General features: G+C 54.6%; 9 protein-coding genes across 9 annotated transcripts; 5 read left to right on the top strand and 4 right to left on the bottom strand.

Moving 5' to 3' along the window:
* Positions 1 to 3,114: 3,114 nt before the first annotated feature.
* BBA_08201 (SWR1-complex protein 4) lies at positions 3,115 to 4,980 on the bottom strand (the record flags this gene model as incomplete). Its single annotated transcript, XM_008603298.1, has 1 exon — positions 3,115 to 4,980. The coding sequence occupies one exon, from the start codon at positions 4,978 to 4,980 to the stop codon at positions 3,115 to 3,117; it is 1,866 nt and encodes a 621-aa protein (XP_008601520.1).
* Positions 4,981 to 5,622: 642 nt separating this feature from the next.
* Positions 5,623 to 6,459, top strand: BBA_08200 (p24 protein, involved in membrane trafficking; the record flags this gene model as incomplete). Its single annotated transcript, XM_008603297.1, has 3 exons — positions 5,623 to 5,826; positions 5,929 to 6,234; positions 6,310 to 6,459. 3 exons carry the CDS (start codon positions 5,623 to 5,625, stop codon positions 6,457 to 6,459), a joined length of 660 nt encoding a protein of 219 aa, XP_008601519.1.
* Positions 6,460 to 7,773: 1,314 nt separating this feature from the next.
* On the bottom strand, positions 7,774 to 9,255 carry BBA_08199 (casein kinase I, putative; the record flags this gene model as incomplete). Its single annotated transcript, XM_008603296.1, has 3 exons — positions 7,774 to 8,918; positions 8,977 to 9,046; positions 9,127 to 9,255. The coding sequence occupies 3 exons, from the start codon at positions 9,253 to 9,255 to the stop codon at positions 7,774 to 7,776; spliced, it is 1,344 nt and encodes a 447-aa protein (XP_008601518.1).
* Positions 9,256 to 13,458: 4,203 nt separating this feature from the next.
* BBA_08198 (voltage-gated potassium channel beta-1 subunit) lies at positions 13,459 to 14,688 on the top strand (the record flags this gene model as incomplete). The annotated part of the gene is made up of 3 exons (XM_008603295.1): positions 13,459 to 13,576; positions 13,676 to 13,830; positions 13,921 to 14,688. The coding sequence occupies 3 exons, from the start codon at positions 13,459 to 13,461 to the stop codon at positions 14,686 to 14,688; spliced, it is 1,041 nt and encodes a 346-aa protein (XP_008601517.1).
* Positions 14,689 to 15,125: 437 nt separating this feature from the next.
* On the top strand, positions 15,126 to 16,422 carry BBA_08197 (2-nitropropane dioxygenase; the record flags this gene model as incomplete). The annotated part of the gene is made up of 5 exons (XM_008603294.1): positions 15,126 to 15,249; positions 15,343 to 15,891; positions 15,974 to 16,002; positions 16,071 to 16,156; positions 16,239 to 16,422. The coding sequence occupies 5 exons, from the start codon at positions 15,126 to 15,128 to the stop codon at positions 16,420 to 16,422; spliced, it is 972 nt and encodes a 323-aa protein (XP_008601516.1).
* A 523-nt stretch (positions 16,423 to 16,945) lies between these two features.
* On the bottom strand, positions 16,946 to 17,569 carry BBA_08196 (fatty acid-binding protein; the record flags this gene model as incomplete). Its single annotated transcript, XM_008603293.1, has 3 exons — positions 16,946 to 17,109; positions 17,173 to 17,370; positions 17,554 to 17,569. The coding sequence occupies 3 exons, from the start codon at positions 17,567 to 17,569 to the stop codon at positions 16,946 to 16,948; spliced, it is 378 nt and encodes a 125-aa protein (XP_008601515.1).
* A 1,284-nt stretch (positions 17,570 to 18,853) lies between these two features.
* BBA_08195 (uncharacterized protein) lies at positions 18,854 to 20,010 on the bottom strand (the record flags this gene model as incomplete). Its single annotated transcript, XM_008603292.1, has 2 exons — positions 18,854 to 18,908; positions 18,965 to 20,010. 2 exons carry the CDS (start codon positions 20,008 to 20,010, stop codon positions 18,854 to 18,856), a joined length of 1,101 nt encoding a protein of 366 aa, XP_008601514.1.
* An 869-nt stretch (positions 20,011 to 20,879) lies between these two features.
* BBA_08194 (GAF domain-containing protein) lies at positions 20,880 to 21,630 on the top strand (the record flags this gene model as incomplete). Its single annotated transcript, XM_008603291.1, has 3 exons — positions 20,880 to 21,040; positions 21,140 to 21,219; positions 21,281 to 21,630. The coding sequence occupies 3 exons, from the start codon at positions 20,880 to 20,882 to the stop codon at positions 21,628 to 21,630; spliced, it is 591 nt and encodes a 196-aa protein (XP_008601513.1).
* A 1,560-nt stretch (positions 21,631 to 23,190) lies between these two features.
* BBA_08193 (C2 domain-containing protein) lies at positions 23,191 to 25,986 on the top strand (the record flags this gene model as incomplete). The annotated part of the gene is made up of 2 exons (XM_008603290.1): positions 23,191 to 23,423; positions 23,508 to 25,986. The coding sequence occupies 2 exons, from the start codon at positions 23,191 to 23,193 to the stop codon at positions 25,984 to 25,986; spliced, it is 2,712 nt and encodes a 903-aa protein (XP_008601512.1).
* Between the last annotated feature and the right edge of the window lie 19 nt (positions 25,987 to 26,005).

Below are 26,005 nucleotides of genomic sequence, written 5' to 3'. Positions count from 1 at the left end.
AGATGCAATCTGTCAGCGGCTGGCCGATTGGCGGGAACCTCGCGGGGTTGCTTTTCCTTTTTTTCAAATCCGGTTTCATGCTTGTACGCATATGGGCCTCTGAGTCCACCCTGGTGGGCTTTGCGCATACCTTGTCCTTCTACTGCCGCGAGGCTTTCAGCTCCAACGCCGCACCTGCTACAGATGCCTTGGTTTCTTGCCTCACGGTAAGCGACTTCTTGGCGGCGGGCTTGCGCTAGCGATGTCGCTCCAACGCCCGCCCTCGACCCTCTTGTCAGATCACAGACTGCCACCCGGCGAAATGAAGACGAGCGTTGCATCCGTCCTTGAGGGGGAACTGCGCTATTTGAGAAATTGAGAGTGGATGGGGGCACTATGCTTGTGACGGTGACAAAAGTTCCTGTCTCGTTCGTTTACGTGGGTGGCCCTACTACCCTTTGGCGAATTCCGTAGGCTGGCTAATGCTGCCCCGAAAGGTTCCAGCAACCATCCTTCAAGCCAAGCATTCGAAATCGAATCGGAAATACCGCTTAGGAATCAATAGTTTGTGTGCTTTTGTGATCCCCACCAGTATACGCATTGATCCGACCAGTCGATCAGCAACGCTCGAAATGAGTCGAGACCACCGCGCTTTTCGGGAGGCCTGCGACGCTAACGTTACCCAACTACCGCACTTGCAGGCGCATTTCGCTCACGGATGCCCTTGTTTCCCGAAAAAACTCACTGGCAATCTTGGGAGTGCAAGATCCTGCTATAGATGCAACCCTGCCATGCCCGAATCATGCCGCCCGTTGCAGTCGTGTTCCAAAAATAAGTCATTGACCGGGCTTGCTGGCTGACATCCATGGCCCCTCTCCGGCCGCGGCGCTTAGCCGTTTCGAAGTTGCCCCTGGGGCGGTTAGAGAGATATTTCAGCCAAGACGATGCTGGCCAATGACGGCAGTAGACGGGCAGACATGTCTGTATATGAGCCGATGGATGATTTGGAGCGCGTCGATTCCAGGAGCCTTCCAGTTGCAGCAATAAATGTTGATGCGCATGAGTTTCGTGTAAGCGCCTGAGCAGACTCGAGCAAGCGGGGGGAAAGTGGGGTCCACGGTAAGGATACTACTGTACTATTTTTGTACACAAAGTGAAAGCAGAACGCCAGCATCGCCCGTGAACGCGTGGAATTGCCGGCATATAAAGATCAACGGGCCTTGAAAACGTTGTTTCCGGGATAAGAACACCTCATGTGAGGGTGTAGGAGGGTGGGTGGTCTCCTTGCTTCGTGGTGTTGCTGCGCACACCGCCGTAGGGTAGGCCAGGCAAGGCGCGTGGAGAGTAGGTAATTTTCGACGACGACGGAAGCAGACAACAGGGAATGCCGTAGGCGCGTAGCTGGCAAAGCTGATTGACGCAGTCGGCCAAAAATAGCTCGATTGTGCTCGTCTGTCGCAGATGCAATCGCCACGCCTCGTCCACCCCGGCCTTATGCTCAGCTCCATGAGCAGGGGCTCGTTAAGCGACGGCTGCTGGTGTTTGTGTCTAATCTTGTTTCCAGAACAAGAACACAACATTTGAGGATTCAGAGACAACACACACACCCCCTGCTCTACCATGTTGACACAATTCTCCCCGAACAAAGTCAAAGATGCATCAAAGCATGTGCGTACAGCCTTGCCCGTGAGAGGCCAACTTAGTGAGCCGTCTACACACGAGACGAAGACATGACATTCTCTTTGGCGCTCGTTTATTTTTAAAAAGCTGGCATTGTTTTTCGATTCTGCGTGCTGCATACATAGACTCCCTTGTTCTTCTGTCCTACACCTGCAGCAGGGCTATTAATAACCGTCCCCCCGGGGGGGGGGGGGGGGGGGGAGACGACGACTATCAAGACATCAGTAACAAGTGACGCCGTTATCCCGTCTACAGCATCACCACCCCCCACGCGCCCACTTAGATTCAAACTCGATGACTTATTTCGATTCGGATCCCACATTGGGCGTGTTATTCACGTTCACGTTGTCCAACCCTCCTCCTCCTCACTCTGTCCGGTGCTTATTCTGAACGCCGAGTTCTTCTACGCCGCCACGAGCGCGTCCTCAAACGTGCCCACCAGTAAAACATTTGCGCGCGTGCGCGCCCCCTTCCCCCAAAAGAAACAACTTCATCAATATTACATATACACCCCCCTCCTTTCATCTCACCTATTTTCCACGTTCGTCTTAACCAAAGAAAAAGAAAGGGGTGCGTTTTTCGTCGTTTCTTCTTGTTTCCTCAACTTGAGACGGCGATGCCAGTTCCTTTTTTTTTTCTATTTACTTGAGACGAGGAGGCCCGCCTCCGCTTACCTTTGGACACGGGGGGTGGAGGGTGGGGGGGGGGGGTCGGCAAGTAAATAGCCAACGACATCAAAACGATCATCTTTTGCCCGTTGGAGCTGCTGACAGACAGCATGCATTTTTCCGCGGCTCTGTGGCACACACATAATCCCTTTCATGATGTGAGTGAGCCTTTACCAGAATTCATGCGCGGGGGGGGGAGAGACAATATGATGAGAAAACGTGAATGATGACTCGTTAACGGTGAATAGCTGATGATTGCTTCCATCGTCTCTTCTTTCATTGCGGATATCCCATCTGCCCCGCAACTCCGGCATCAATCAATCCATGGTATAGTAGTGTGTGTTAATGTACAAGAATAGGACGGGCTTCATACAACCCTCCACGTTTTCCCTCGAACCCCTTCACCCCGATGGCAGTGTCTAAGCCCGATAGTTTACGCGGGCCTCGTCAACAATTCTCTCCAGCATATAGCCCCAAAAAACCTGGATTTCTGCTTGTCAAGCTGTCCCCGGGTTCAGCCATTTGTGGCGTTTTGTATAGGTGGGTGGAAAGGGCTCACATTGGCTGTGTGAGGCGGCACGGCACGCTGGCGTAAGCTCGTCGTGAGAGCATTTGCCAGGACGAGCGAATATTGGCTGTACATCGAGGTGGGCACTTGGCACAAAGGACGGCGAGGTGGTGGTGGTGGTGAACATTTTCTCTCCCCCTAAAAGAACTGCCGAGAGACCACTTGATAGGCCCCATCTGGCACGTTGCTCATCTCGTTCCCCCTAGGTCTCATGGTCGTTTACTTCTTTAGTCTTTTCGCGCTTTTATCGCTCGCCGTGCTGAGCACGCTGGCGCTCCGTTTATGTGATGCAAGTTCTGCGCTGCTGCCCAGCTCCGACGCCTTGTCCTTGTTTTCCGTGGTCCCCTCCTCCGGCTTATCCTCTCCCTTGACCGCCCCCGCTTCGGCGCCCGTCTCCTGCTCCTTCATCGTTGAAGCGTCGTCGCCGCCGTTGGCATTGTCCGGCGCAGCATTTTTCTCTTTCGCCGACCCATCATCGCCGCCTTGCGTTGCCTTCTCAGCCGCGCCCCCCTCGGCGGCCGTTGCGTCGTCGGGTCCGGCCAGGGCTCTTTCACGCTCCGCCTTCTTCGCCTCTTCAATTTTGATCTCGGCGTCGAGCTTGTCCGAAACCTTGCGGGCGTCGAGAAGCCCATTGACGGCCGCCAACAGCGTCTCAAACTGCCGCGTCGTCGCCGTCGTGGGCATGGCCAGCTTGCTAGGCACATCGAGCTCGTTGAGCGTGTTGGTAATGCGCATCTGCTGCTGGTTTGACTTGTGAGAGAAGAGCTTGTTGATCTTTTCCGTGCGGAACGTGGGCCCGGAGCCCAGCCGGTCGTGGTGCGAGACGCCATAAATGGCCTCGTCGTGGTCTGACAGCTTCCGGCGCTCGTGCGGCTGCTGCGGCGTCTTCTTGCCCGCCGTCGTCGGTGTTGAGACGGGACCCGAGGACTCGCGGTTGTTGGCTGTGGCGGCGGCGGCGGCAGCAGCCGCAGTAGCGGGAGTTTCTTTCTTGCCAGTCGATTCTTGGGTAGCGGCCTGGGGAGTCCCCTGCGCCGGGGTGACACCGTCTGCGCCCATGATTGACTTGCGCTTCTTGGACTTGTCCACGCTCATAAGGTTCTGTAGCAGCGTCTGCAGGCCAGCAGACGACTTGAATGTGCTAATGTCGGTCTCGGTCTCGGCGTGGGGGTAGTCGAGCCTGTTGTACAGCTCCCTGCGCTCTTCATTGAACTTTTCGCTTCGCGCCAGGATGCGTTTAATCTCCATTAGGAGAGACTCCTCCTCGCGCGCCTCCTCACGCGAGCGTGACAGCGAATTGATGGCGAACTCTTTGCGGGCCTTTTCTTGTTGAGGGTTGTAGTGCGTCATGAGCTCGTGCAGGGCATACTCGGGTTGCGTCATGTATTGCACCGGCTTGTTGACAGCCATCATCTTGGCTGCCACTTCGTAGTAGCGCGCCTTGAGGTCCTCAAGCGCGCGGGCCCGCGCCGTCGGCACTACCGCTTTGCTCTCATCACCGTCTGCATTCGCCTCGCCATTTGTTGCTGGCGGGGTCCATTCGTATCGATCCCATATGAGCGGCCACCGCAGGTCAAAATCGCGGGCCAGCTCCAACAAGTAGTCGGTTTCCTCACGGGTCCAGTCCTCGTTTTGTAGATTTTGTAGGTATTGATCGTCGCTGTATTCCGGAACAGATACGCGCACGTTGTATTTGGCGAATGCCGAGTCCTCCACCTCGTTCGCAGGCGCGGCTGTAGTAGTGGCCTGCTGCTCATCTGTTGTCGTCGTCATGGCGACGACGGGGTCCTGCTTCGTGTCCTTGCGCCGCCAGTGCCGCAAAATTAGGCTCGCGTCGTCGCGAGCCGAGTTGCGAAAGTCTCGTAGCTCCCATGGCGCGGCAGGCTTGCGGTTTGCGAGCCGTCTCTTCTTGAACTGCGTGGTTTCGGGAACGATGGCGATGGGGTTGTCGCCGCCGAGATTGTGCACTTCGCGCGCCAGGCCCTTGAGGTTGGGCCGCGCAGCCGAGAGTTTTTGCTTCTTTGCTGGTCGGGAATCAGACAGGCCATCTGGCAGGTTGAGCACGTCGCGGACGTCTGTCGAGCTCATTGTTGTGATGAAGGACGTCGAGCCTTGGTGTAGCGATCGGGTTCGGAGATCATGCGAGGGTATGGGCACCCGATGTTACAGTCGTCGAAGAGTCGATTAAGTTGCGTATTGCATCGCTAAATAAACCGAGACTCGATTCGCATTCAATGAAATCAAGGGTACAAAATTAGTATAGATTTTTCAAGCCCGCCGTGTAGTTGTTGCGTCTGGTTAAAGTGGAGGACGATTCGCAAAGAGTTAAAGTCTTAAGAACTCTGCCGCCAGCACTCTCGCGGACCGCTAACCACTGTAATTCGCACGCCAGAGAAAGACGCGAAGTGGTTTGCGGACGCGTGCACGTGACCTCATACCCCTGGATGGCTCTCTGGGCGGATTTTTGGGGACGTGGCAGCTTGGATGGATAGCCCCTAGGCTAGGAGGGTGTTGGCAGCATCGCCTTTAGACGTTCTCTTTCTCCGAGCTCTTCTCACAAGCACGACTTTCAGTCTTCTCGAACTGACCAATTGTCTTCTTATATCGGGAGACCGCTTCTTCTTTACCAGCTCGCCGTTGGTACCGAATCGTAAGCCAACGCTCATATCGTCGAATCGTGCTGCAGCTACCGCGCGGCGCATCGCCAAGCAGAGACACTGCCCACTCACCATGCGATCGTTTCTCCCGATTCTGGCCCTGGCCTCGGCCGCGCAGGCCCTGCACTTCTTCATCGACGGCTCGACGCAAAAGTGCTTCTACGAGGAGCTTCCCAAGGACACCCTCGTCTCGGGCACATATGCTGCCGAGGAGTGGGACGACCGCGTCAACACTTGGCAGCAGCACGAGGGCCTCAAGATTTACATCACCGTCGATGTACGTGGTCCCCTTCACACATACCCACATGACTCCTTCTCGGACTATCGTATTTGTCATTGAACCAAAACGACTAACTGGAATGTTTCACCATGAATGCAGGAAGTTTTCAACAACGACCACCGCATCGTCTCCAAGGCCGGCTCGTCGTCGGGCAAGTTCCATTTCGTTGCCCACGAGGCCGGCGACCACAAGATTTGCTTCATGCCCTCGTCCACCTCGGGCCGCTCCGCGTGGCTCTCGACGTCGGCGCCTAACGGCGGCATCAAGCTCCGTCTCGATATGGTCATTGGCTCTAGCAGCGAGATTGAGAGCTCCGACAAGAACACCATTGCCGACATCACCACCCGAGTCAAGGATCTCAACAACCGTCTTTTCGATATCCGCCGTGAACAAGTCTTCCAGCGTGTAAGTGGCGGCCCGTGATCTCCCTGCCACACTTCTGGCGCTGTAAACGGCAGGTTAACTAACTTGTGATAATAGGAACGCGAGGCCGAGTTCAGAGATCAGTCCGAGTCCACAAACGCTCGTGTCATTCGATGGATGATCATCCAGCTCGTCGTTCTTGGCGGTACCTGCGTCTGGCAGCTGTCGCATCTGCGCACCTTCTTTATCAAGCAGAAGCTGACGTAAATGGGAGAAGAAGATTACTACGGCATTGTAATTCACGGTGTCATATTTCCGCGTTTTGGTTGGGCTTGCTCGGAATGGGTCGTTTTATCTAGAGTTGAAAAAAAGGAAATGGAAAATGGGACTCAAGTACGTGTCATGATTGAGTACGTCAGGCGAGACACGCACGTAATATATGACAAATTGGTGGCGACCTTACGCAATCAATGAGATGTTATTGTAAATGCCATGTAGGTCTCGCGGCATGACAGATTGACATAATGATTCGGCTATTTGGACAGGTGAGAGCAATCAACAACATTCACTTGGCAGACCGAAAAATCCAATGCTGATAAAGTGTTTGATTCAATTACGAAAAAGCATACCGATAAAACTCCTACCTAGTGTTTGTAAAGTCCATGTCAAAATCAATTTACACCGTCTTGTCTGCTCTCCCTAGTCTCTCAGGCGTCGTGCGTGCGGGTCTACCTCGATGATGAAACAGAAAATGACGAAACCAAAGTTGCAACCAACGACGCTCATTCGATGCATCTTCTCCTCGCTCCTTCAAAAACGAAAATTACAGAGACTTCCCTGCAAATCGGAATCTTTTGCAATCCGTCAGTGACCTGTTTCCTGAGAGCTCCTCCTCCTCCTCGGGGCAAAACGTATTATAGGATGGCGTGGTATGAAAATAGGGGGAATGAGTTTGTTTATGTGATGGGGATGGTGGCCGTGGGCGTTGAGTAGTAGTGGTAATAGTAGTGAAAGTGTATGAGATGGCTGGGAAATGCATAGGGGGATTTGGACGGCAATGGCGGAGATGAATTTGCAAAACATCTTTGATGCAATCCCGTATTCGTAGCTGTTAGCTGGCCGTGCGATGTAGTGTGCCCACAACGAAATGACCAGCTAATGGGCTTGATTCGTAGCGATGGACGTCATGGATAAAAGAAAAAAGGTGAGACTTGAAAATGCGCTAGGTTGACCCTCGTTTTTCGTTCGAAGTTTTGTGATTTTTTTCGTCGGTGTTTGGTTTTCTTGGGTTGCGTTGTTGGGAACATCGTTTGCCGTCGCGCGTCTGAATTCCTTTCCATACTAGCCACGAGTATATGCCGTGCTGATCGCCCTGTAATATCCAATTCCACAGCTTGGCCATACATGCCGCTGCAAGACGCTTCGAAATTGCCAAATTGACTAGCGAGCTCTAGGTAGCCAACTGACGGAGATTGGCAAGTTATTGATGGAGCTCGATGATTCTAGCGAGCACATTCCGTAGGGCCGCGGCTTACCGCAGCAATGAAGAAGACCGCAGTATCGACTCGTGGGGGGAGGCGCCTAGCCGCAGCAAATGGACTTGATAAACTTTTGGAAGCCGGTGGGCTGCTGTACGGTCTGGGCGTTGAGCTGTCCAGGCTGGCCAATGCCACCTTGAGGCGTCATCTTCTGCTGGGGAAGGTTCTGGGCGCTGTTTTGGAACTGAGCTTGAGTCGAGCCGGCGGGCGTGGACAAATCACGCAGGCCTCCAGGGCCCCGCTGAGCGGACAATCCTCCTTGCGCGCTTGGGCGTTCTCTCTGCTTGCCCATCTGCTTGATCGGTGAGGGAGGAGGAGGAGGCTGGGCGGCGTTTAATCGGCCCACTGTAAGATTCTGTGCTTGCTGGTGAGAGTTTGTATTCCCCCGATGGCCACTGTGAAGTTCCATTTGAGAGGGACCGGGGCGTGCGTTTGGATTGTGGTGATAATTGTGCGCCTTGGAGTCCCAGCCCTTTCCCGAATCCTTGTTGATCTTCATCCAGTCGTACTCACCATCCTCGACCTCGCCGGCATTCTTGAGGGCCTGGGTAAAGAGCTCGCGGAGATAATCATAGTCGGGGGTGTCTTCGAAGCCGAGGTTGCGGACATAAGTGAGGTACTTGCTGAACTCTTCGGGAAAGCCCTCGCAAAGATCCTTGATGGCGGTGGTCTGCTTCTTCTCACCAATCTTTTCATATTTTTGCTTGTTGGTAGCAGCCTTGAGGCCCTGCCAAGGCAAACCACCACGAAGAAAGTACATAAAGACGTGGCCGAGGGCCTCGAGATCGTCTCGACGCGATTGCTCACGTCCCAAGTGAGTGTTAATACTCATGTAACGGGCGGTACCGGAAAGGGACTTGCGCTCGCGATAGGGAATGTGCTGCTTCGTCTTGGGATCTCTGTACTGTTTGGCCATGCCAAAGTCAATGACGTGAATAACGTTGGCAGCCTTAGTGCCGGGACGACCAATGATGAAGTTGTCGGGCTTGATGTCACGGTATATGAGGTTTCGCTCGTGTATCGTCTGGACGCGAGAGAGCATTTGCTTGGCGACCATGACGACGGTCTTGATGGTAAATCGGCGACCGCAGTGGTCGAAGAGGTCTTCGAGCGAAGGCCCGAGGAGGTCAATGACGAGAATGTTGTGGAGACCCTCCTGGCCAAAGTAGTAGACATTGGGAATACCGGCTGCAATAGGGTTAGATGGGTAGTTGGAGGCGGGAATTGTTCATCATCATCTACTCACGGTAGCCTACGAGAATCTTGTAGGTGCGGTACTCGTCTCGCAGCTGGGGAGCATCGCTCTTTCGAGGCTCCTGTTCTATGTATTAGCGCTGGTCGAGCGGGAACAACAAAAGTCAATCAGAGCGGTGTCTCTAAATTGCGGGATACTGACAAATTTGATGGCGACCTGCTGGTTGTTGAGCAGGTTGGTGCCTTCGAAAATGACACCAAACGAGCCCTCACCAATCTTCTTGCCCACACGGTAGTGGACACCGACAACATTCGAGGCTGACGAGGCCATGATGGGCGAGGAGCGAAGGGGTAAGAATGGATAAATGAAGAGGCCAAGGACAAAGATATGGACGCCGATTTCGAATGCGGAAGTTGAGGCGGCGAATTGTCGTGATTATCGTGTCCTTGGTCGGTCGGATGATCAGGCGAAAGTTGCCGCAGCCAAAATAGCAACCCTTGGGGCACTACCTAGGGAGCCCCCAATAAGGGGTGTGCTTCTGTTGGGCGAAGAGATGGGAGCCTGTACGGCGGCGAGTATATGCAGAGCCGGTCAGATGAGTTGCGAAATTCAGAAGACGAGCAGAGGAGTGCACATTGCCGATGGGAAGCGAGGAGTAGGTAGGGAAGGAAAAGGGAAGAAAAAACGCAAGGCGAGGAGAGTTACGAGATGGCAAGGGGAGGGAGGACGAGTAAAGATCTGCTGGAGATGAGTGCCCAGGTAGAAGTGGATCACAACGGTAGGCAATTTTGGGGGGCTAGTTAGGGTGAAGGACTGAAGGTTGGCCTTTCGAGAAAAAAGAGGCCAAAAATGGTAAAAGATTTGGGCAAAGATAGAAAACGATTGGTGCTGGATAATGGTGTCTAAGCAGCACCAAGAAGATTATTTCAAGCGCGCGGGATGCATAGGTACGAGGCGGATGATGCGACTGCGTTGCTTCCTTTTGCCCCTGCTTTTAGGCCGCTGCGACGAGTAATCCTGCAGGCTGTAGGTGGGCAAAGACGGGCGACGTAGGCGCTGAGGCTGAGGGCCTCTTGTTACTGCCAGTGGACAGCAATGCATTTAGGCAGCGGCTCTCACTCGACTTTCAGGTCTTGATCACCTGCCTATTCAGGTTTACCAGTCCCAGTTTGAATGTTTTTTCCCCAAGAGACAGTTCAAGCCACGGCGCTGCAGTACCTTTTCGTGGCAGCGGCGCTCCAACTGACTCCACCCCAGCACCCAAATTCAACCGGTCTTCAGTGGCCACAGACAGCTCAGCCCAGCCAACCCGCAACTGGCGTAGTTCAGTTGGCCGCTGTGTTTTAGTCTGATTGTCTGGTCTTTTTGGGTCCAGGCAAGTCAGTTTTGCAGTCTACATCGAAAAAGTACCTTAGAAAGTCTGGGGTCTCCAGCGTGCGGTCGAACCAAGCGCCACCATACACTCTGAAGTCAAACTGTTCATCGTCTTCCCCTTTACCTTTTTTTTTTCTTTTTTTCCCACACTTTCGTACCTCACAGGCGGTCATTGCCCCGAACGCCGCAATTGACATAATAACTTGTCCTCCCTTCAAGGGCCAACATTGGTCAATTACCACGCCCCCAAGTCGACCAGGCGGCCACTACGACTTGCTCACTGGCACGCCGGCTGGGTCGCTGTAGGTACGGGGTATCCACAGCCCGCACCCCAGGTCCCCAGCTGCCCAAAGAAGCGATGTCGTGCGGGATACGTGCTAGCGCCCAACGAACGGGAGGCCGAGATGTAAGAAATATGACGAGGTCTTGTGAAGGTTGAAGAAGATGCAGTTGAGGCGGATTCAAGTTCCCCGTTCATTGATCTGACTCAAGACACGGCTACTTCCCGTCGCCACTTCCCGGCCTCTCTCCTAATTTGGGTCGTTGCAGGTCATCTGGCTCGGAGCCTCCGAATGATGCCTCCACCGCTGGGACCGGTTGCTATTTAGCCGCGTACCAGTGTAAACAGTGTAAACAGTGTCAAGATCTTTTATATTTGAGTTTGCCACAATGGATAAGAGGCCAAATATGTATTTGACAATCTGTACTCTGTACGAGCAAACGAGGTTGCAAAAATGGAGCAGGCAAAAGTGAACCAAGTGCCTCGAGGCGCAGTTCCTGGCTTAGGGCTGTGGTTTATAGGGGCCTTTGCCCAGCTCGGGCCGCTGATTATTTAGAATACGGTACGGGCACATGCTCGACAGTTCATACTCAGAACAAAGCGAGCAAACAAACAATAAAATCGCACAACCTACTGCAGGCTTCCGATGCCGAGTTCAATGGCCACCTGCTTGCACAATGACTTCTGCTAAGCCTTGCCAATGGTGTCGCCCGCATCAGATTCAGCACCTACAACCAGCTTACGTTCGTGTATGTACCCAGCCACACAGCCAGCCCTCCCTGGGTGCCTAGTTATGGACAAAACGATCCGGCCGAAATAAACACGCAAGGACACTACATGCAGGCAACAGGCTTGGACGCCGAGACCATCAAAACACGGATTGATTTCCCATTACAGACATTACCCTGAAAAATAAGCGAGACAGTCTGGGTCAAACCCCAACCATCGCCAGATCAACTAGGAATCTCTTTGGTATGGCGGAGCATGAATGAACTGACCATCTGGAACCAGACTGCCCCCTTAGCCGCCATGGAAAGACATGCCAAAAAGCAAGGGCACCAATGGGAATAGAAAGGGACAGTGAGAATAGAGTGCTAGTATGTCCAGTCGTGGCCTGGCGGATTGGCAAACGCTCGTGCCGCTTCTCTGATACACTCAAAAAAATAGGCCGTCGCCCACATGCCGATCCCTCTCACGTCCAACGCATACAGAAGGTTCATGGATTCACAAGGGAGACTCTGGCCAGTCAACCTAACAGGGTGATCTGGCAAGCTTCAAGCTCGTTGTTGTTACATTCGCGTTGCGACACTGACTAGTTAGCGGGAGCACCCTGCATTGAGCCAAGGCGACATTCATCCCGGCCCAACAAGGATACTCGGTCTCGACTGTTCTCAAGACGTTACGTTATCTTTGAACGAGAAGAACAAACGATTTTTAGCAACAGTAGAAACCGTTCATCTTCATACTGGTAGACATATCCACACGCAACACTTTCATGATGTCGGTCGCTGTTTTGCTCTTACCACCCTTTCTGCCCGCTTCTACAGAGTCTGGCAGGACAAGTTTTAGACGGCGTGCATAACGCTCCCATGTGCTTCATGCGAGGCAGGCCCTGTATTAACCAGTTTTTACGGTCATGCTTACCTCGCTCGCCTCAGAATGGTAAAGTGCAAGCTTTCGGTTGCCTTCCCCAATCACTCTGCGACGATTATCATGCGTGGTTTTGTTTTGGCGGCCTCATGCCGCACCTCAGAATGAAGCTGCTGCACTGGCAAGATCTGGTATTATCGACAGTCACCGTCACCACTAGCCATTATACCCTGTCTTGCGTATTTAGCATGTGGTGATCAGTGAGGCAGCCACAGTGACATATCTGACGCTGGCTTGCCGCCTGGCGGTGCAGTGATAGGTCAGGTCGTGTACCTGCATCGGTCTGTTCTGGAAGAAGAAGAATACTTAGATGCATCTCACGTGCTGTGGCTTCATTTCCACTAATCATATTGCAGCAGCCGAAGTTTGTTAAACATTGACTCGGCAGATGGCCGACAGTGATGCGACTTTTCAGCCAGACGACGGGCCTAAGTAAATAGTAATTGCCTCTTTTTAGGGCTGAGGTTGTTCAACGGCACTGGCGTTATAGATTGATATATAATCTCCACACAAATCGCCTCATCTTTGGAGTCAAGCTATCAATAGCCGGCGACTTATCGCCGAGAGTTAAGAGAATCACCGAACCACAGCGGCACAGCACAACATGCCCGTTCGGCGGCTGCAGTATCCCGTCAGCCATTTCAAAGCGCCCTTTTGACATCATTGCTACGATTGAAGGTATCAGACGTCCAAACTGCTGCCAACAACCATGGAGTTCAATGGCGTGTCAAGCAAGGTACCCTCAAGAGAGGGCCCAGTGCCAAGCTTCGAGTCCGACGACTAGTTATTCTACCTCTCCATCATGAGAGCCGCGATGTCTATGGGCCGCACCGTCGCAGTCATTCGAGCGGGGAATTGTTCGGACATACGAAACTGCGGCAAGACAACCCTGGTAGCCAGCGTAAAATCGCTCTAGCTGGGTCATGACCAAGCAGAATTGCCCTCTAACAATGACTATGCAACAATGTAGCTGTCCAGCCGCCCCCATCTGCACCCACTGTTACACGTCAACAAAGTCCCCCCGCACCTTGGTGGGGGAGCGAGCTTCGCTGCCCCTCGAGAGGGACGGCCAGCCTCATCATCGATTGGAGCCTGCAGGTTTCTTTAAAACGCAGCTCCGTGGGTAATTGTTTCGATCTCAGTTCCAACTGATTCCCCCCTTTCTTTTTTTTTTTTCACTTTTTCGAATGAGCTCTTCTCCGAAGCCGATAGTCGAAGAAACAAACACCATGTCCAAGCCCGATGATCTCCCCGCCATGCAGTACCGCTTTCTCGGAAAGTCGGGTCTGCAAGTGTCTGCCATTTCGCTCGGCGGGTGGCTCACGTACGGTGGCCATGTCGATCGAGGTATGCACTCACCTTATCTCCTTTTACATTCGATTGCTTGCGGCCGATGTGGTTGCCGTCAAATTCGAATCAGGTCGTGCTGACTGCTTGCTGCGACAGAGGGCACCTACGCCTGCATGAAGGCCGCATACGACTGCGGCGTCAACTTTTTCGACTGTGCCGAAGTGTACGCCGGAGGCGAGAGTGAAAAGGTCATGGGAGAGGCCATCAAAAAGTACGGCTGGAAACGAAACGACATTGTCATCTCCACCAAGGTACGGGCACATTCTCACCGAATCCCTGGAACAAACAGCCCCTTCGACACTTGACAGTATTCTTTAATTCTCACGCATATGCTTTGACAGATTTACTGGGGAGGCGCCTTTGGAGACAACCCCGTCAACAACAAGGGCCTGTCGCGCAAGCATGTCATCGAGGGCAGCGACGCCGCGCTCAAGCGTCTGGACCTCGAGTACGTCGACCTCATCTACGCGCATCGCCCCGACCGCCAGACGCCCATGGAGGAGATTGTGCGCGCCTTCAACCACATCATCAACACGGGCAAGGCTTTTTACTGGGGCACGTCCGAGTGGCGCGCCGACGAGATTGCGCAGGCGCACCGCGTGGCCGACCGCCTCGGCCTCATCGGCCCCCTCATGGAGCAGCCCGCGTACAACATGCTGGACCGGGCCAAGGTGGAAGGCGAGTTTGCGCTGCTCTACCGCGAGCCGGGCCTCGGCCTCACCGTCTTCTCCCCGATGAAGCAGGGTATCCTGTCGGGCAAGTACCGCGACGGCGTGCCCGACGACTCGCGCTTCGCGCAGACGAGCGTCCAGTATATTGCCGGCTACTGGAAGCGCGTCGGCAAAGAGGGCTGGGACGAGGTCATTGCGCAGGTCAACAAGCTGCAGCCGATTGCGGACAGGCTGGGCATCAAGATGAGCACGCTGGCGCTCGCGTGGGTGCTGCGCAACCCCAACGTGAGCTCGGCGATTACGGGTGCCAGCGGGCCGGCGCAGGTGTATGAGAATGTGCGCGCGATTGCGGCGGTTGAGAAGCTGACGCCTGAGATCATGGCGGAGATTGATGAGATTCTCAACAACAAGCCTCCCTCGATTAACGAGAGAGAGTAAAAGAACAATGGGCCAAGAATAGAAGTCTAAACCAGCGGCAGTACATAGTGTCGGAAATATTCATCCAATACGCTACCAATTGTGAGAATCTCGTCTTCTGGTGTGTGCGTGTGAGTGAGTGTGCCAATGACATCATGATATACATCGGACCACAGAAAGTGCAAGGCACCGCGACATTATCATTTATTCAGAGCCGAAAATGCTCATCTCCGAGGAGGTGACAGGTAACACTGCGGCCATGAATCTCGGCTTTGGACCGTAGCGGGCTTTGCATGGTTGCACAACAGTTCTATTATTTAGTCCGCTGAGTGCCCACAACCTGGCACTTACACGAACAGACAGCTCGCATTGCTCTGTTCACTTGGTGACGTGCGTTATTTTCCAAACCCAGCCCAAGCTCATGAATACCATCATCAACTCCTTTGACAAGTTTCAACATGGCACCCTCCAAATTAAAGGAATGGTTTCCATGGACCACGGCGCCCGTCATCATCAACGCACCCATGATTGGCGCCGCCTGTCCGGCGCTCGCCTCTGAAGTGAGCAAAGCGGGCGGCATCGGTACGTCTCTTCTTCCTTTTCGACCTGTCTGCCATATTCGCCCTCTAAACTCGTTTTTCCTTTTTTTTTTCTCGAATACTTTCTCATTCACAGGCTTTATCTCCTCCATTGTCAACCTCGAGCCAGGTTCCCCCGAACTCACCAAAGCCCGCGACAACCTCGCCGAGGTCCGGCATCTCCTCAACCAGCCGCCCCCCACCGGCAGCGTCGTCCACGCGGGCATGAGCTGCATCACCGGGCACGCCTCCGTCTCGCACTTTACCGACACCGTGCTCCCCGTCATTGCGGCGCAACGCCCTGCGGCGCTGTGGCTCTTTGCGCCGGCCGACGCGACGACTCGCCCGCACGCGCGCATCATCGCCGCGGTCCGGCAGCAGCAGCTCCCGGGCCCGGCGCCGCGGGTGTTTGTGCAAGTGGGCAACGTAGCGGCCGCGCGCGAGGCCGTGCAGGACGGCGCGGACGTGGTCGTCTGCCAGGGAATCGACGCGGGCGGGCACCAGTTCCGGCGGGGCATGGGTGTTGTCAGCTTCGTGCCCGAGGTGAAGCGCATGCTGCAGGACGAGTTTCCGGAGAGGGAGGTGGCGCTCGTGGCGGCGGGCGGCATTGTCAACGGAAAGGGCGTCGCGGCGGCGCTGGCTCTAGGTGTGTTTCTGGTTCCCTTCTGAAACTGCTTGAACTCCATCGTGACCTCTACGCTATGCTGATGCTGACGTGAATCTGCCAGGCGCGGATGGTGTCGTCATGGGCACTAGGGTGAGCAGCCTTTTACGCTGAACAACATCTATCGCGTTTCCAACACTAATGACGAACTGCAATGCTAGTTTACCGTGGCGGATGAGTCGATATATCCCGACTTTCGCAAGGCGCAGGTTCTCGCGGCCACAGACGGCGGCAAGTCTACGCTCAAGTATGAGAAACCCCGATTCATCTTGTTACAAATGCACATGACAGACGCTAATCGCGCGGATGCTTGCCGTCTCACCTTGCAGATCGCCGTTCAACGACCAGATGAACAACAGCGCGCTCTGGAGCCCGCTATACGACGGGCGCGCGCTCGTGTCTGAGATTCATGAAAAGTTCCTCGGCGGAGCGACGCTGGAGGAGTGCCAGACGGCGCTGGCGCAGGTGTCGCCGCCGGAGGAGGCCGCCAAGCTGATCAACACGTGGGCGTAAGCAAGACCCCATACCCCTAATTAACAGCTGTGAAGAATGAGTGTTGCGATGCGTGTGCTGACAAGAGCTTTGGGCGTGTTTAGAGGAACGGGTGTCGGATTGGTGAGGACGGGAGGGCCGGCGGGGCGGATCATTGAGGAGATTCGTCGCGAGACCAAGGAGACGATTGAGTCGCTGGCTGGGCTAATCTAACATTTGACGGTGCACGACGTTACGTCACATTGAAAAGTCCGCCGACATGTCACCTGAGGACAACAATGATTATCAAGCACTGAAAGTCACATATACGTTGACGGACTGGTAAACAGAAATATATGGGAAGCAAAGTCTCCAATTGTATTGTCAAGTCTTGCTTTCCAAGTAGCACTATCCCAAGAAAATGCTTCTATGATACAAGAACAGGAGCTCGCGCAACTCTTGACCGAGCGCGTGAGCCACCGCTCGGGTTTTGGATATCCGTCACATCGTGCATTTTATAAAATATGACAAGAAATTGCATCATCGATCGGCGAAAACGATTGATTTACAGCTTGGCCTTGGACTGGGCCTTCTTCAGGATAGGCTCCATCTTGTTGGCCTTCATGACGTCGCCCTTGATCTTGAGCTTGCCGGACATGAAGAGGCGCTGAGCGTTGGCCTTGCCGGCGGCGAGCTCACCAAAGTCCTTGTCGGAGAGGGAGAGGGTGACTGTGGGGGGAGAGGCTGGTTAGCGACAGGTTCATGGCGAGCGCAAGGCGAGGTTGGACGAACCGGTGGGCTTTTCACCAAGACCCTTGGAGACCTTGCCCTCCTTCTTGAGGTCGAGGTTCCAGCTCTCCGTCTCGCCGGCGGGGTTCTTGAGGGTAAAGGCAAAGACGGCGCCGCCCTGCTTGATGGCGTCCTGGCGGTCCTGATCGCTGGCGAGAGCCTGGTTGATCTGATCAAAGGCGGCGGAGGCGGGGAACTTGGCTGTGTCAGAGTTTAGTCAGTATGATTCATCAAGGATTCGAGTCTCGAAGAAACGGATATTGAAAAAGGATGCGCCTGTTGTTGCTTTCGGTTCGATATATTTCGGCCTCGGCTAACAAGAGCGTAGGGGAACGGCAAGGAAGCTCGGCTTTGGGAAGATGGGGGTAGCATTGGGATACGTACAGTCGGCGACAGACATGATGAAGGATTGGTATCTAGAAGAAATAGAATTGATGATTGGGATATAGATGGACAGAGAGGATGAAAGAGAGAGGAAAGAGGTGATGGTGGAGGGGCTTCTGCAGCTTTATGAAATGGGATGTCGAACCGACCAGAGGCCCGGGGGGCGCCAGCAATGCTGGGGGTGGGAGGAGACGGTTCTCGGCCACGCATGTGATGGGGACCTCGGCCGGGCCGTGATGACCAAAGCCAAACCACAAACCACAAACCACAAACCACCAAAAAGCCAAAAATCAGACAGGCTGGGGTCAAAGGTGGGCCGTACTGGTCTTGACCTATTTGATCACGACGGTATCATGTACTTTGAAAAACGACTTATCGAAACCAAACAAGTCGCAGTGCCTTGTGCGGAAAACAGGTCACTCACAGAACCCAGCAGACGGGCTTTACAGCACATCAAGCGCCCCCCCTGCAACGACTCCCCACAGTAGGTACCTACCTACGGATAAAGTTGCTTGCTTCCCCCTCATCTGCTTGCTACATGCTCGATTCTGTCCAATCAGCGTCCGTATCGAATGAGAGCCTCCTCGGTAACTGCCCTGACGACATAGCCGAAGCTAGCATTTTACAAGCGTGTTGAGTGTGAACAAGTTCAATCATTCTGCCCCCCGATTGCGCTCCCTCCCAGCCTTGCCCGCCCCCGCTGTTGCTACTGCTGCTGATATAGGCGACTCCCCAGGGGAAGCGGCGCCGGCGTTTCCCATGACTTCCTTTCGTCGCCCGGGTTTGAATTAAGATGACTTTCATCGCTCTTTCTCTCTTCCTCTGCTGAAACAAGGCCCGCACGCAACCATTACATCTGTGTATTATTATAGCATACGTCCCAATCCCATAGTAAATCTCTCCCGGCCCATCAGACCCCTCTCGTACCACCGAGGCTTGTCCCGACTACCCAGATGCGTGCCGTAAACGTTTGACCGGGGATGCCCCGATGTAACTATTATCTGATCAGCTCAGCAATGCCATTTGCCATCGCGGAACTGCCCGCCCACCACCGTATCCGCCCACGCGACACCGCACATGACGAGTCGCCGACAACACCAGGTCTCTCGTCTGCAATTTACCACCCAAACAACATTGATTCTTACATGGCCCGATTCACCTAGGCACATGCCTTTGTGTCACTATTAGTCTTTTTTGGAGCAAGAATAAATGCTACTGTACAATGATGCTACTGTACAACGGGCTCCGCAAAGCCCCTACATGTTCCCTGAGTAGTGTTTTGCGCTTCACAATGCCATCTTTATAGATGCCAGTCCGGCACCGCAAAGTCGCGGTTCTGCGGCCAATTCTCCTGCCTAAAATTCTTGTTAGCCAAAGCCCCTCTTCACCGCATAGCAATATCGCAACATACCTCGTCATCAGCAGCGTCGTCATTCTGCGCCGTCGCTCCGTCACATCCTCAGCCGCCGTCAGCCGGAGCCAGTCGCCAAGCCACGTCCGCATCTCCGACTCGCTCTTGCCCAGCACATCGATGCCGCGCTCCATGCACGCGATGCGCAGCTCGTCCACCTCGAGTCCCATTGGTGCACCGTCCGCCACCAGCTTCGCATCATCGCCCTCGAGAAACGCCATGCGCAGCGCGCCCTTGACCTGCCACATGCCCGGCGGCGCCACTCCGCCCAGCCGATCCCACATCGCCCCGGACAGGTGCAGGCTGCGCAGCACGTGCCGCCGGGCCACGCCCCGGGTGACGTTCGGGCTCAGCACGCCGTGCGGGTGCGCGGTCTCGAGCTGCCGAAACGCGAGCCGTCGACGCGCCTCAGCCTGCTCCGCGCCCGCGCGCAGCTGCCGTGGGATGCGGCACGTGTATGGCACGATGCCGTCGACAAGCATCACAACCAGCGGGGAGAACTCACCGCACACGATGAACAGCAGCCCAAAGCACGGCAGCCGCACCAGGTCGTGCCGCACGCGCCACAGCAGCACCCAGTCGGCGCGCGAAAACGATCGGGGCACCGCGTGCGGCCGCCACACCGACGGCCGGTCGTCAACGGGCGTCTGCGCTATCTTTTCCCGGAGCAGCCGCCGGTTGGCAAAGACGGCCTTGAGCCCATTCTTGTAGAACTTTAGATAGCTCTTACCCACGTAAAATAGGTACGCGGGCATCGAGCCGTGCGCCTCGCGCTGCACCGTCTCGAGGACGGGCGGGCGCGTTGACGCCGGCGGATTGAGCAGTGGGCTCAGACTCTTTTCATTGCTGCTGCGCGAGGCGGCGGGCGGCGCGGTGTGATGCACGCTGCGGAGTTGTGACGGTCGTGAGCGGTCGTTGGCGGTGCGGGAGACTCGGGTCGTCGCGAGAGGGAAGTGGTTGTTGGGGAGGATGGTGAACCTTTGAGCTAGCGACAGCGTGCGGGGGGAATTGTGTGCCCGGCACCGCCAAGCAAGGCTTGAGCTCATCGCGATGAATTGACGGCTCGCCTTGAGATTTTTTTGGTGCGTGTGATGGTATATGTAGAGAGATGAGGCGCTTCAAGAATATAAAATTATCGCCGGGATGGTTGACAGTTGGGGGATGGAGCGCCACGGTGGCCCCACAGGCCAATTCAGGCACCACACACAGTAGGTACGTCAAATACTGGCTTCGTACCAGTAATAATCACGTCTTGTACCACTGTGAGTCTTCGGAAAATTATTGCGAGAAAACTATGATGGACAAACAACCAAAGGTAGGTCGCTGTCCATTATGGAGTCCCGGGAGAGGCACCAAATATTAAAAGGGAAAACTCGTGAAACCCGTGGCCAACTATCAATTCGCAGCTTTGATCAGGCTGATGGGTGTAGAAGCGTATTGAATCAACTCACGAATCCTTACGTACCTTGTAGTTATGTCAAAGCTTCTGTTTGTGCTGCATTGGCTTGTCAACATGGAGTTGACCTTTCATAGTAGGTGGCTTGTGGGCGGCGTTGAGCTCGTGGTCTATGTACTCGGTATTGCATTACTGCGCAAGAAGCTCATTCATACCCACTCAACAATCCTTTTTTTTTTTTTTTCATTTCAAATTTGCATCTATTGTATATTCCGTATGCGTGGCATAACAGCTTTGGCAAGAGGTCGTCGGCAGGCTTCCGTGATGTCGCCATTTCTTGGACTTAGTAATGATGGCATGTGGATCGCCTCAAGAACAAATTTGATCTCTTAACAACTTGTGCACTGAAGGGGTCAACTCGCAAGACGAAAAGCACGGCTTCAGTTCCAGAACGAAATATTATAAAAGGAGGCCGACATACGACATCAGAAAATGGTTTGCCGCCTGAAGAAGAATAAAATGCCGCTGGGAGAACTTCGCCAAGTGCTAACCTATATCAAGGTTCACGCCGACGCCTCCAATTTTGACGAGGGCGTCTCAAAGGAAGACGCCTATGAGCAGGTTCTTCTGCAGGCAGAGGGTCTTTTTTATGACCAGCGCAACTGGGTATGTGGCGAAGGGTCAAGCCGTTGATAAAGAGTATTCTGCTAATTCGTACAGGTTTGGTGAGCTGCTTACAATACCCGCGTCGATGTGTCGGGATTCTAATCAAGTACCAGCAACCTTTCCAACGCTGCTGCATTACTGTGGCATGCCTATCAATCTCTACCAGCGCCAAGTAATCGTGTAAACTGGTCCGGTAAGTGCCTACGTCAAGTTGCCTAGACACACGCTCACTCTGCGTGCCTAACAATGCGCAGGATTCTACGTGCTGGACCCGTCCTCTGCGAAGCCGCAGCTGATTCTCGGTCCCTTTCAAGGCAAGGTGGCCTGCCAAATCATTGCCTTTGGCCGTGGCGTCTGCGGCGTCGCGGCTGAGTCGCAGACCACGCAGCTCGTGCAGGACGTGGAGCAGTTTCCCGGCCACATTGCTTGCGACAGCGAGAGCAAGAGCGAGATTGTGGTCCCAATTGTGGCCGTAAAAGACGGCGCAAAAAAGGTGGTGGCCATTATAGATGTGGACTGCGCTGAGCTTCATGGGTTCGATGAGGTGGACAAGAAGAACCTGGAGCAGCTGGCGGAGCTGATTGGCAAAAGTTGTGATTGGTAGGCGTGTACGTATGATGCGGCATTAAGCAATGAAGATATATAATGACTTGGTATGCTGATCAGTAGACAAGAGAGACATGCAAATGACAGTTGGTTGGGACTACGCATATGTTGTTGAAGAGTTGCAAATGGTTAGCAGTAAGCGTACGTAACAAGGCACAGCCCCGGAGCATACGCCAATCGTGGCTTGCATGCATGACAGTCTCACGTTCGGAGGCTTGGTGAGCAAGGGCCGATCGAGATGTATATGCATGAAAGAGGAAGTGACCCAACGGGCGAATGTCTGCCACACCAATAATACGGTGCTAGTAACGACTCGGAAGGAAAGCGGTGCATGAGTGGAGGACGCGTGGGTTGATGATGTGAGTTGGTTCTGGATCGCCCAGTTGCGCGTTGTGCCCTCGAATAGTCTGTACCTAGTTAGGCGCTAGCGGAGTCACTAAAACGAGGGTGGGGGGCAGCTAGAAACTTGGAGTAAACAAACCAAACGAAGAGCATTCCCAATGCAAGGACAAGGGAATCGAGAAGCTCAGTGAGGGAAGAAAAAATCTTCAAAAATATAGAATGGAGCATCAGCAACCTGTTTCATTCAATAGATCGTGTTCTCCGTACTCGAAGCAAGATTGCAGGCTCGTCAAGTTTGGCCTTCAATGCGGTGGCCGGTGCCAGGCGACAGGCCATTTTTAGCGGGGCGAGTGACGAAAGTCAGGTCGCCAAGTCGCCAAAGACGGTGCGATTTCAGGCGGTTGAGGCGGCTTTTACAGCGCTGATGCTTGTTAAACCGCCCTTTGTCTGCCCCAGCCACCCGTTTTCCCGCCCTGGCCGCCCCCAGTCCCAGCCACACACGTACAAGGGGGGGGCCATGCCTTAGTTGCCAGTAGTTAGCCTTTCCTGCCTTTGTTGCCTTGGTTTTTGGTCGTTTGGACTGGGTGCGTGCAGCGATTAATTAAGCTGGTATCCGTATTTCTAGGTAAATTGACCGAGACACAGCTTTTTTCAAGACCGTTGCTGCTGAAACTCCCTTGCCCGCCAGAAGCCTGTAACGCTGAAATACCTTGTTGCAGAGCCGCACCCGTAACAGCGATGCTTGCAGCCAACCAAGGAACCCGCCCCAGCCTCGTTGTGGCACTGGCCCTTGCACCGAATCGGCGCCAGAATCCCACTCAGCATCGCCCAGCTAAAAACACGCCCAATCCAAGCTCACCGTTGCTCCTCCATCATCCGTTTCTTCCTCGGGCCATTTCTGGCATTCCTTTTTCTTTTCATCCTTCCACTATCTGTAAGAGAACAGCTTGCAGTCGTCTCTTATTTTCCATTACCTTATTTCACTCCTTTGGACATATCTTTTCCTCGTCCCGACGACTTTGATCTGCAACAAACGACCCCGCTACTTCCCACCGTCTGTTGCAACCAATGCCAAAGTAAACAAAGCTGCAGTCCGCCGATTTCCACGCTGCAAGCCATCCGTGGGCGACACTCTGAAGATTTCGTGACTTAACAGTCACTGGAAAAAAAAAATAGATTTTTTTTCTTCAGGAATTTCGCCCGAGATACCACTACCATGTCGTCTTCCACCCGGCAGCACTACACGGGCGTTGCCCATACCGCTGGCATATACGCCGACCTCAGTGTCGACGGCCCAATCATCGGCACCCTCGTCGCCATTGTCGATCGTGCAAAGAACCTGCCAAATCGCAAAACAATTGGCAAGCAGGATCCCTACTGTGCTGCCAGGCTCGGCAAAGAGGCCAAGAAGACGACGACTGATATTCGCGGCGGCCAGACTCCCAAGTGGTAAGCAGCCCAATGTCGGCTCCGCCATGCCTGCTGTTCAACTCCAACGTCCCCAGGCGCGCTGCTAACTCGCCAATTTTTCAGGGATCAAGAACTAAGATTTGCGGTTCACGACTCCCCCGACTACTATCAACTCAAAATCTCCATCTTCACCGACGACAAAAAGACGGACCTCGTCGGCGAAGCTTGGATCGACCTCAAGACCATCATTGTGCCCGGCGGCGGCCAAGCAGATGTCTGGCAGAGCTTGTCCTGCAAGGGCAAGTATGCTGGCGAGATTCGCCTTGAAATTACCTTTTACGACTCCCGACCTAAGCCGGACAAGCCCGTCAAAGCCAAGCAGCCCTCAGCCTCGGAGATCGACGTGAACCGGCAGCGAACCTCACCTGTCAGGAGACGCCCGCTCCCCTCCGATCCCGTCACTGGCGAAGCTCCTCCCGCTCCCGTACCGGCTACAACCGGGACCACCGCACCCTCCAACCCGGAATACTATGGTCACCAGCAGACGCCTCCGAGGCACGTGAAGCACCCTTCACACTCTGGCATAGTTCCCAACCTGTCTCCATTACAGGCCATGGAGTACAACAGCACAACTCCTCAAGGAGCTCGACAGCCGGGTGATGGGCACGGCACCTCGCCAGGAGCTACTGCCGCTCTCAGCTACTCGACAACACCCAGTCGCCAACCGCACCGCTCGAGAGATCACTACGAAACCCCTCCACGACAGGCCGACAGCCCTGCCTACGATTTTCAAGACGGCCCGGCTCACCACAGCCATAGTGACCGTCATGAACTGCACATGGGAGATAGGCACTTGCCACCTCTGGAAGTGAGTCAGCCACCACCGCCCCCGCCAGCACACCGTTCGCGCCACAGCAGTGTCGGCCCAGACTCGGTCCAAGTCTCGCCTACAAAGACTGGCCCTTCAACACCCATGAGACGCGATGTTCTAAAGAGCGAAGCTCATCGCCATACAACATCGACCTCCTCTGCTCGTCTGTCCTACTCGCATCAAGATCTACGTTCATCACCTCACAGCCCAGCAGGCTATGGGACCCCTTCACCTAGGCACCAGTCTTATGATGCTGGTCATGGCAACCGTTCATTGCATGCCACCGTCGAAGATGTGCCCGATTCTCCCACAGGACCTGGGAGCTCATCTTACAGAAGCAGGCATGATAGTGAGCCTCCAGCGCCCGTGGGCTCCTCTCATAGAAGCAGGCAGGATAGCGAGCCTCCGGTCCCTATAGCCGCTTCCCACAGGAGCAGGCGTGAGAGTGAACCGCCCTTTGAGCGCGACCCCAGCCCAAATCCATACCAAAGGCAGCTGACCCAACCGTCGCCGGGTTTCCACAGTCAGTCCCCGCGCTATGGCTCTGCCCATGATTATGACGATCAAAATCACGATCATGGCTATCAGGGCTCGCCTTCCACTATGCCCAGCCATGGCTACGTTGCCAGCTCCCACAGTACACCGCAGCATCGTCACGCTAGACAGAGTAGTGGGCAACCTCCACGCCCCCCTACATATGGCATGCCCGCTCCTCCCGCTTCTCTCCAGTACAACGTGGACCCTAGATTGGCCCACGATGTCTCGGAACGCATCAACGAGGAGCGGCAATACGATAGTCGCCTCACTGGACAGCATGCATCACCAGCTCGCGGCCGTCAGAGGAGTGAGCCTCTTCCCAGCTACGCAGCACCCACTCAAACCTATGTGCCACCGTCAAATCCTAACAGACACGGGAGTGCCATCACGTACTCGGGAGGGCCTCAGGATGTTCAACCTCGCAGCCACGGTAGGAACATGCCTGCGAGCCCCGCCCACAGCATTCCCAGAAAGTCTGTGAGCCCGGCTCCGCAGGCCATTGAAGAACAGCATGCCTCAGACGTTCCATTTGGCCCCGATTCCTATGACGCGCTAAACCCTAGTATGGTGTCGTCGCGCTCATCCAACTCAGCGCTGTCCGGACTAGACCGCAAAGACCCGAATGGCAAGATTGTCATGCATGATGGGCGCGAAGTTGACCCTTCTGATCATCTGCCCATGGAATCGTGGGCTCCTGAGCCTGAGCCCAGAGTCAGTCTCAAGTCGGCTTCCTCTGATGACATTCGTCGATCTCCAGGCGGAGCTCAGCCCATGCCACCTAGTGGACGTAGGCATATGCGACTTTCGCGAGCTGAGACGGCACCCATACCCTCCTATGGATATGAGGAACCTAAAACACCACCAGCGCTCACTGCCGGCCGCAACCGCCTGCAGAAGAAGCCTCCTCGAGGCGCCTCCGTGTCTCCTGGGGCCCCGGGTCCATTGGCTCTCATGGAAAACCACCAGGAGAGACCGAACCCCTACGGTTCATATGGACGTCAGAGTCACTCACAGCGCGGCTCGTACGACTACGCAAATGAGAACTATGCCCCGCCACAGTATGGTAGTGGACCGCCTATACCGGCCAAGATCCCGCTGATGAGCGGTGCCAATGCATCAGAGATGTCGCTGGCAGAGGAGATGCAACGCATTGATATTGGCAGTGGTAGATCCCGCCGCCGGGGCGGCTACTGAGACTTGTTTGACATTTCGC

Source organism: Beauveria bassiana (assembly GCF_000280675.1).
Source record: "Beauveria bassiana ARSEF 2860 unplaced genomic scaffold BBA_S00032, whole genome shotgun sequence".
NCBI lineage: Eukaryota > Fungi > Ascomycota > Sordariomycetes > Hypocreales > Cordycipitaceae > Beauveria > Beauveria bassiana.
This window is presented reverse-complemented; position numbering and strand designations above follow the sequence as displayed.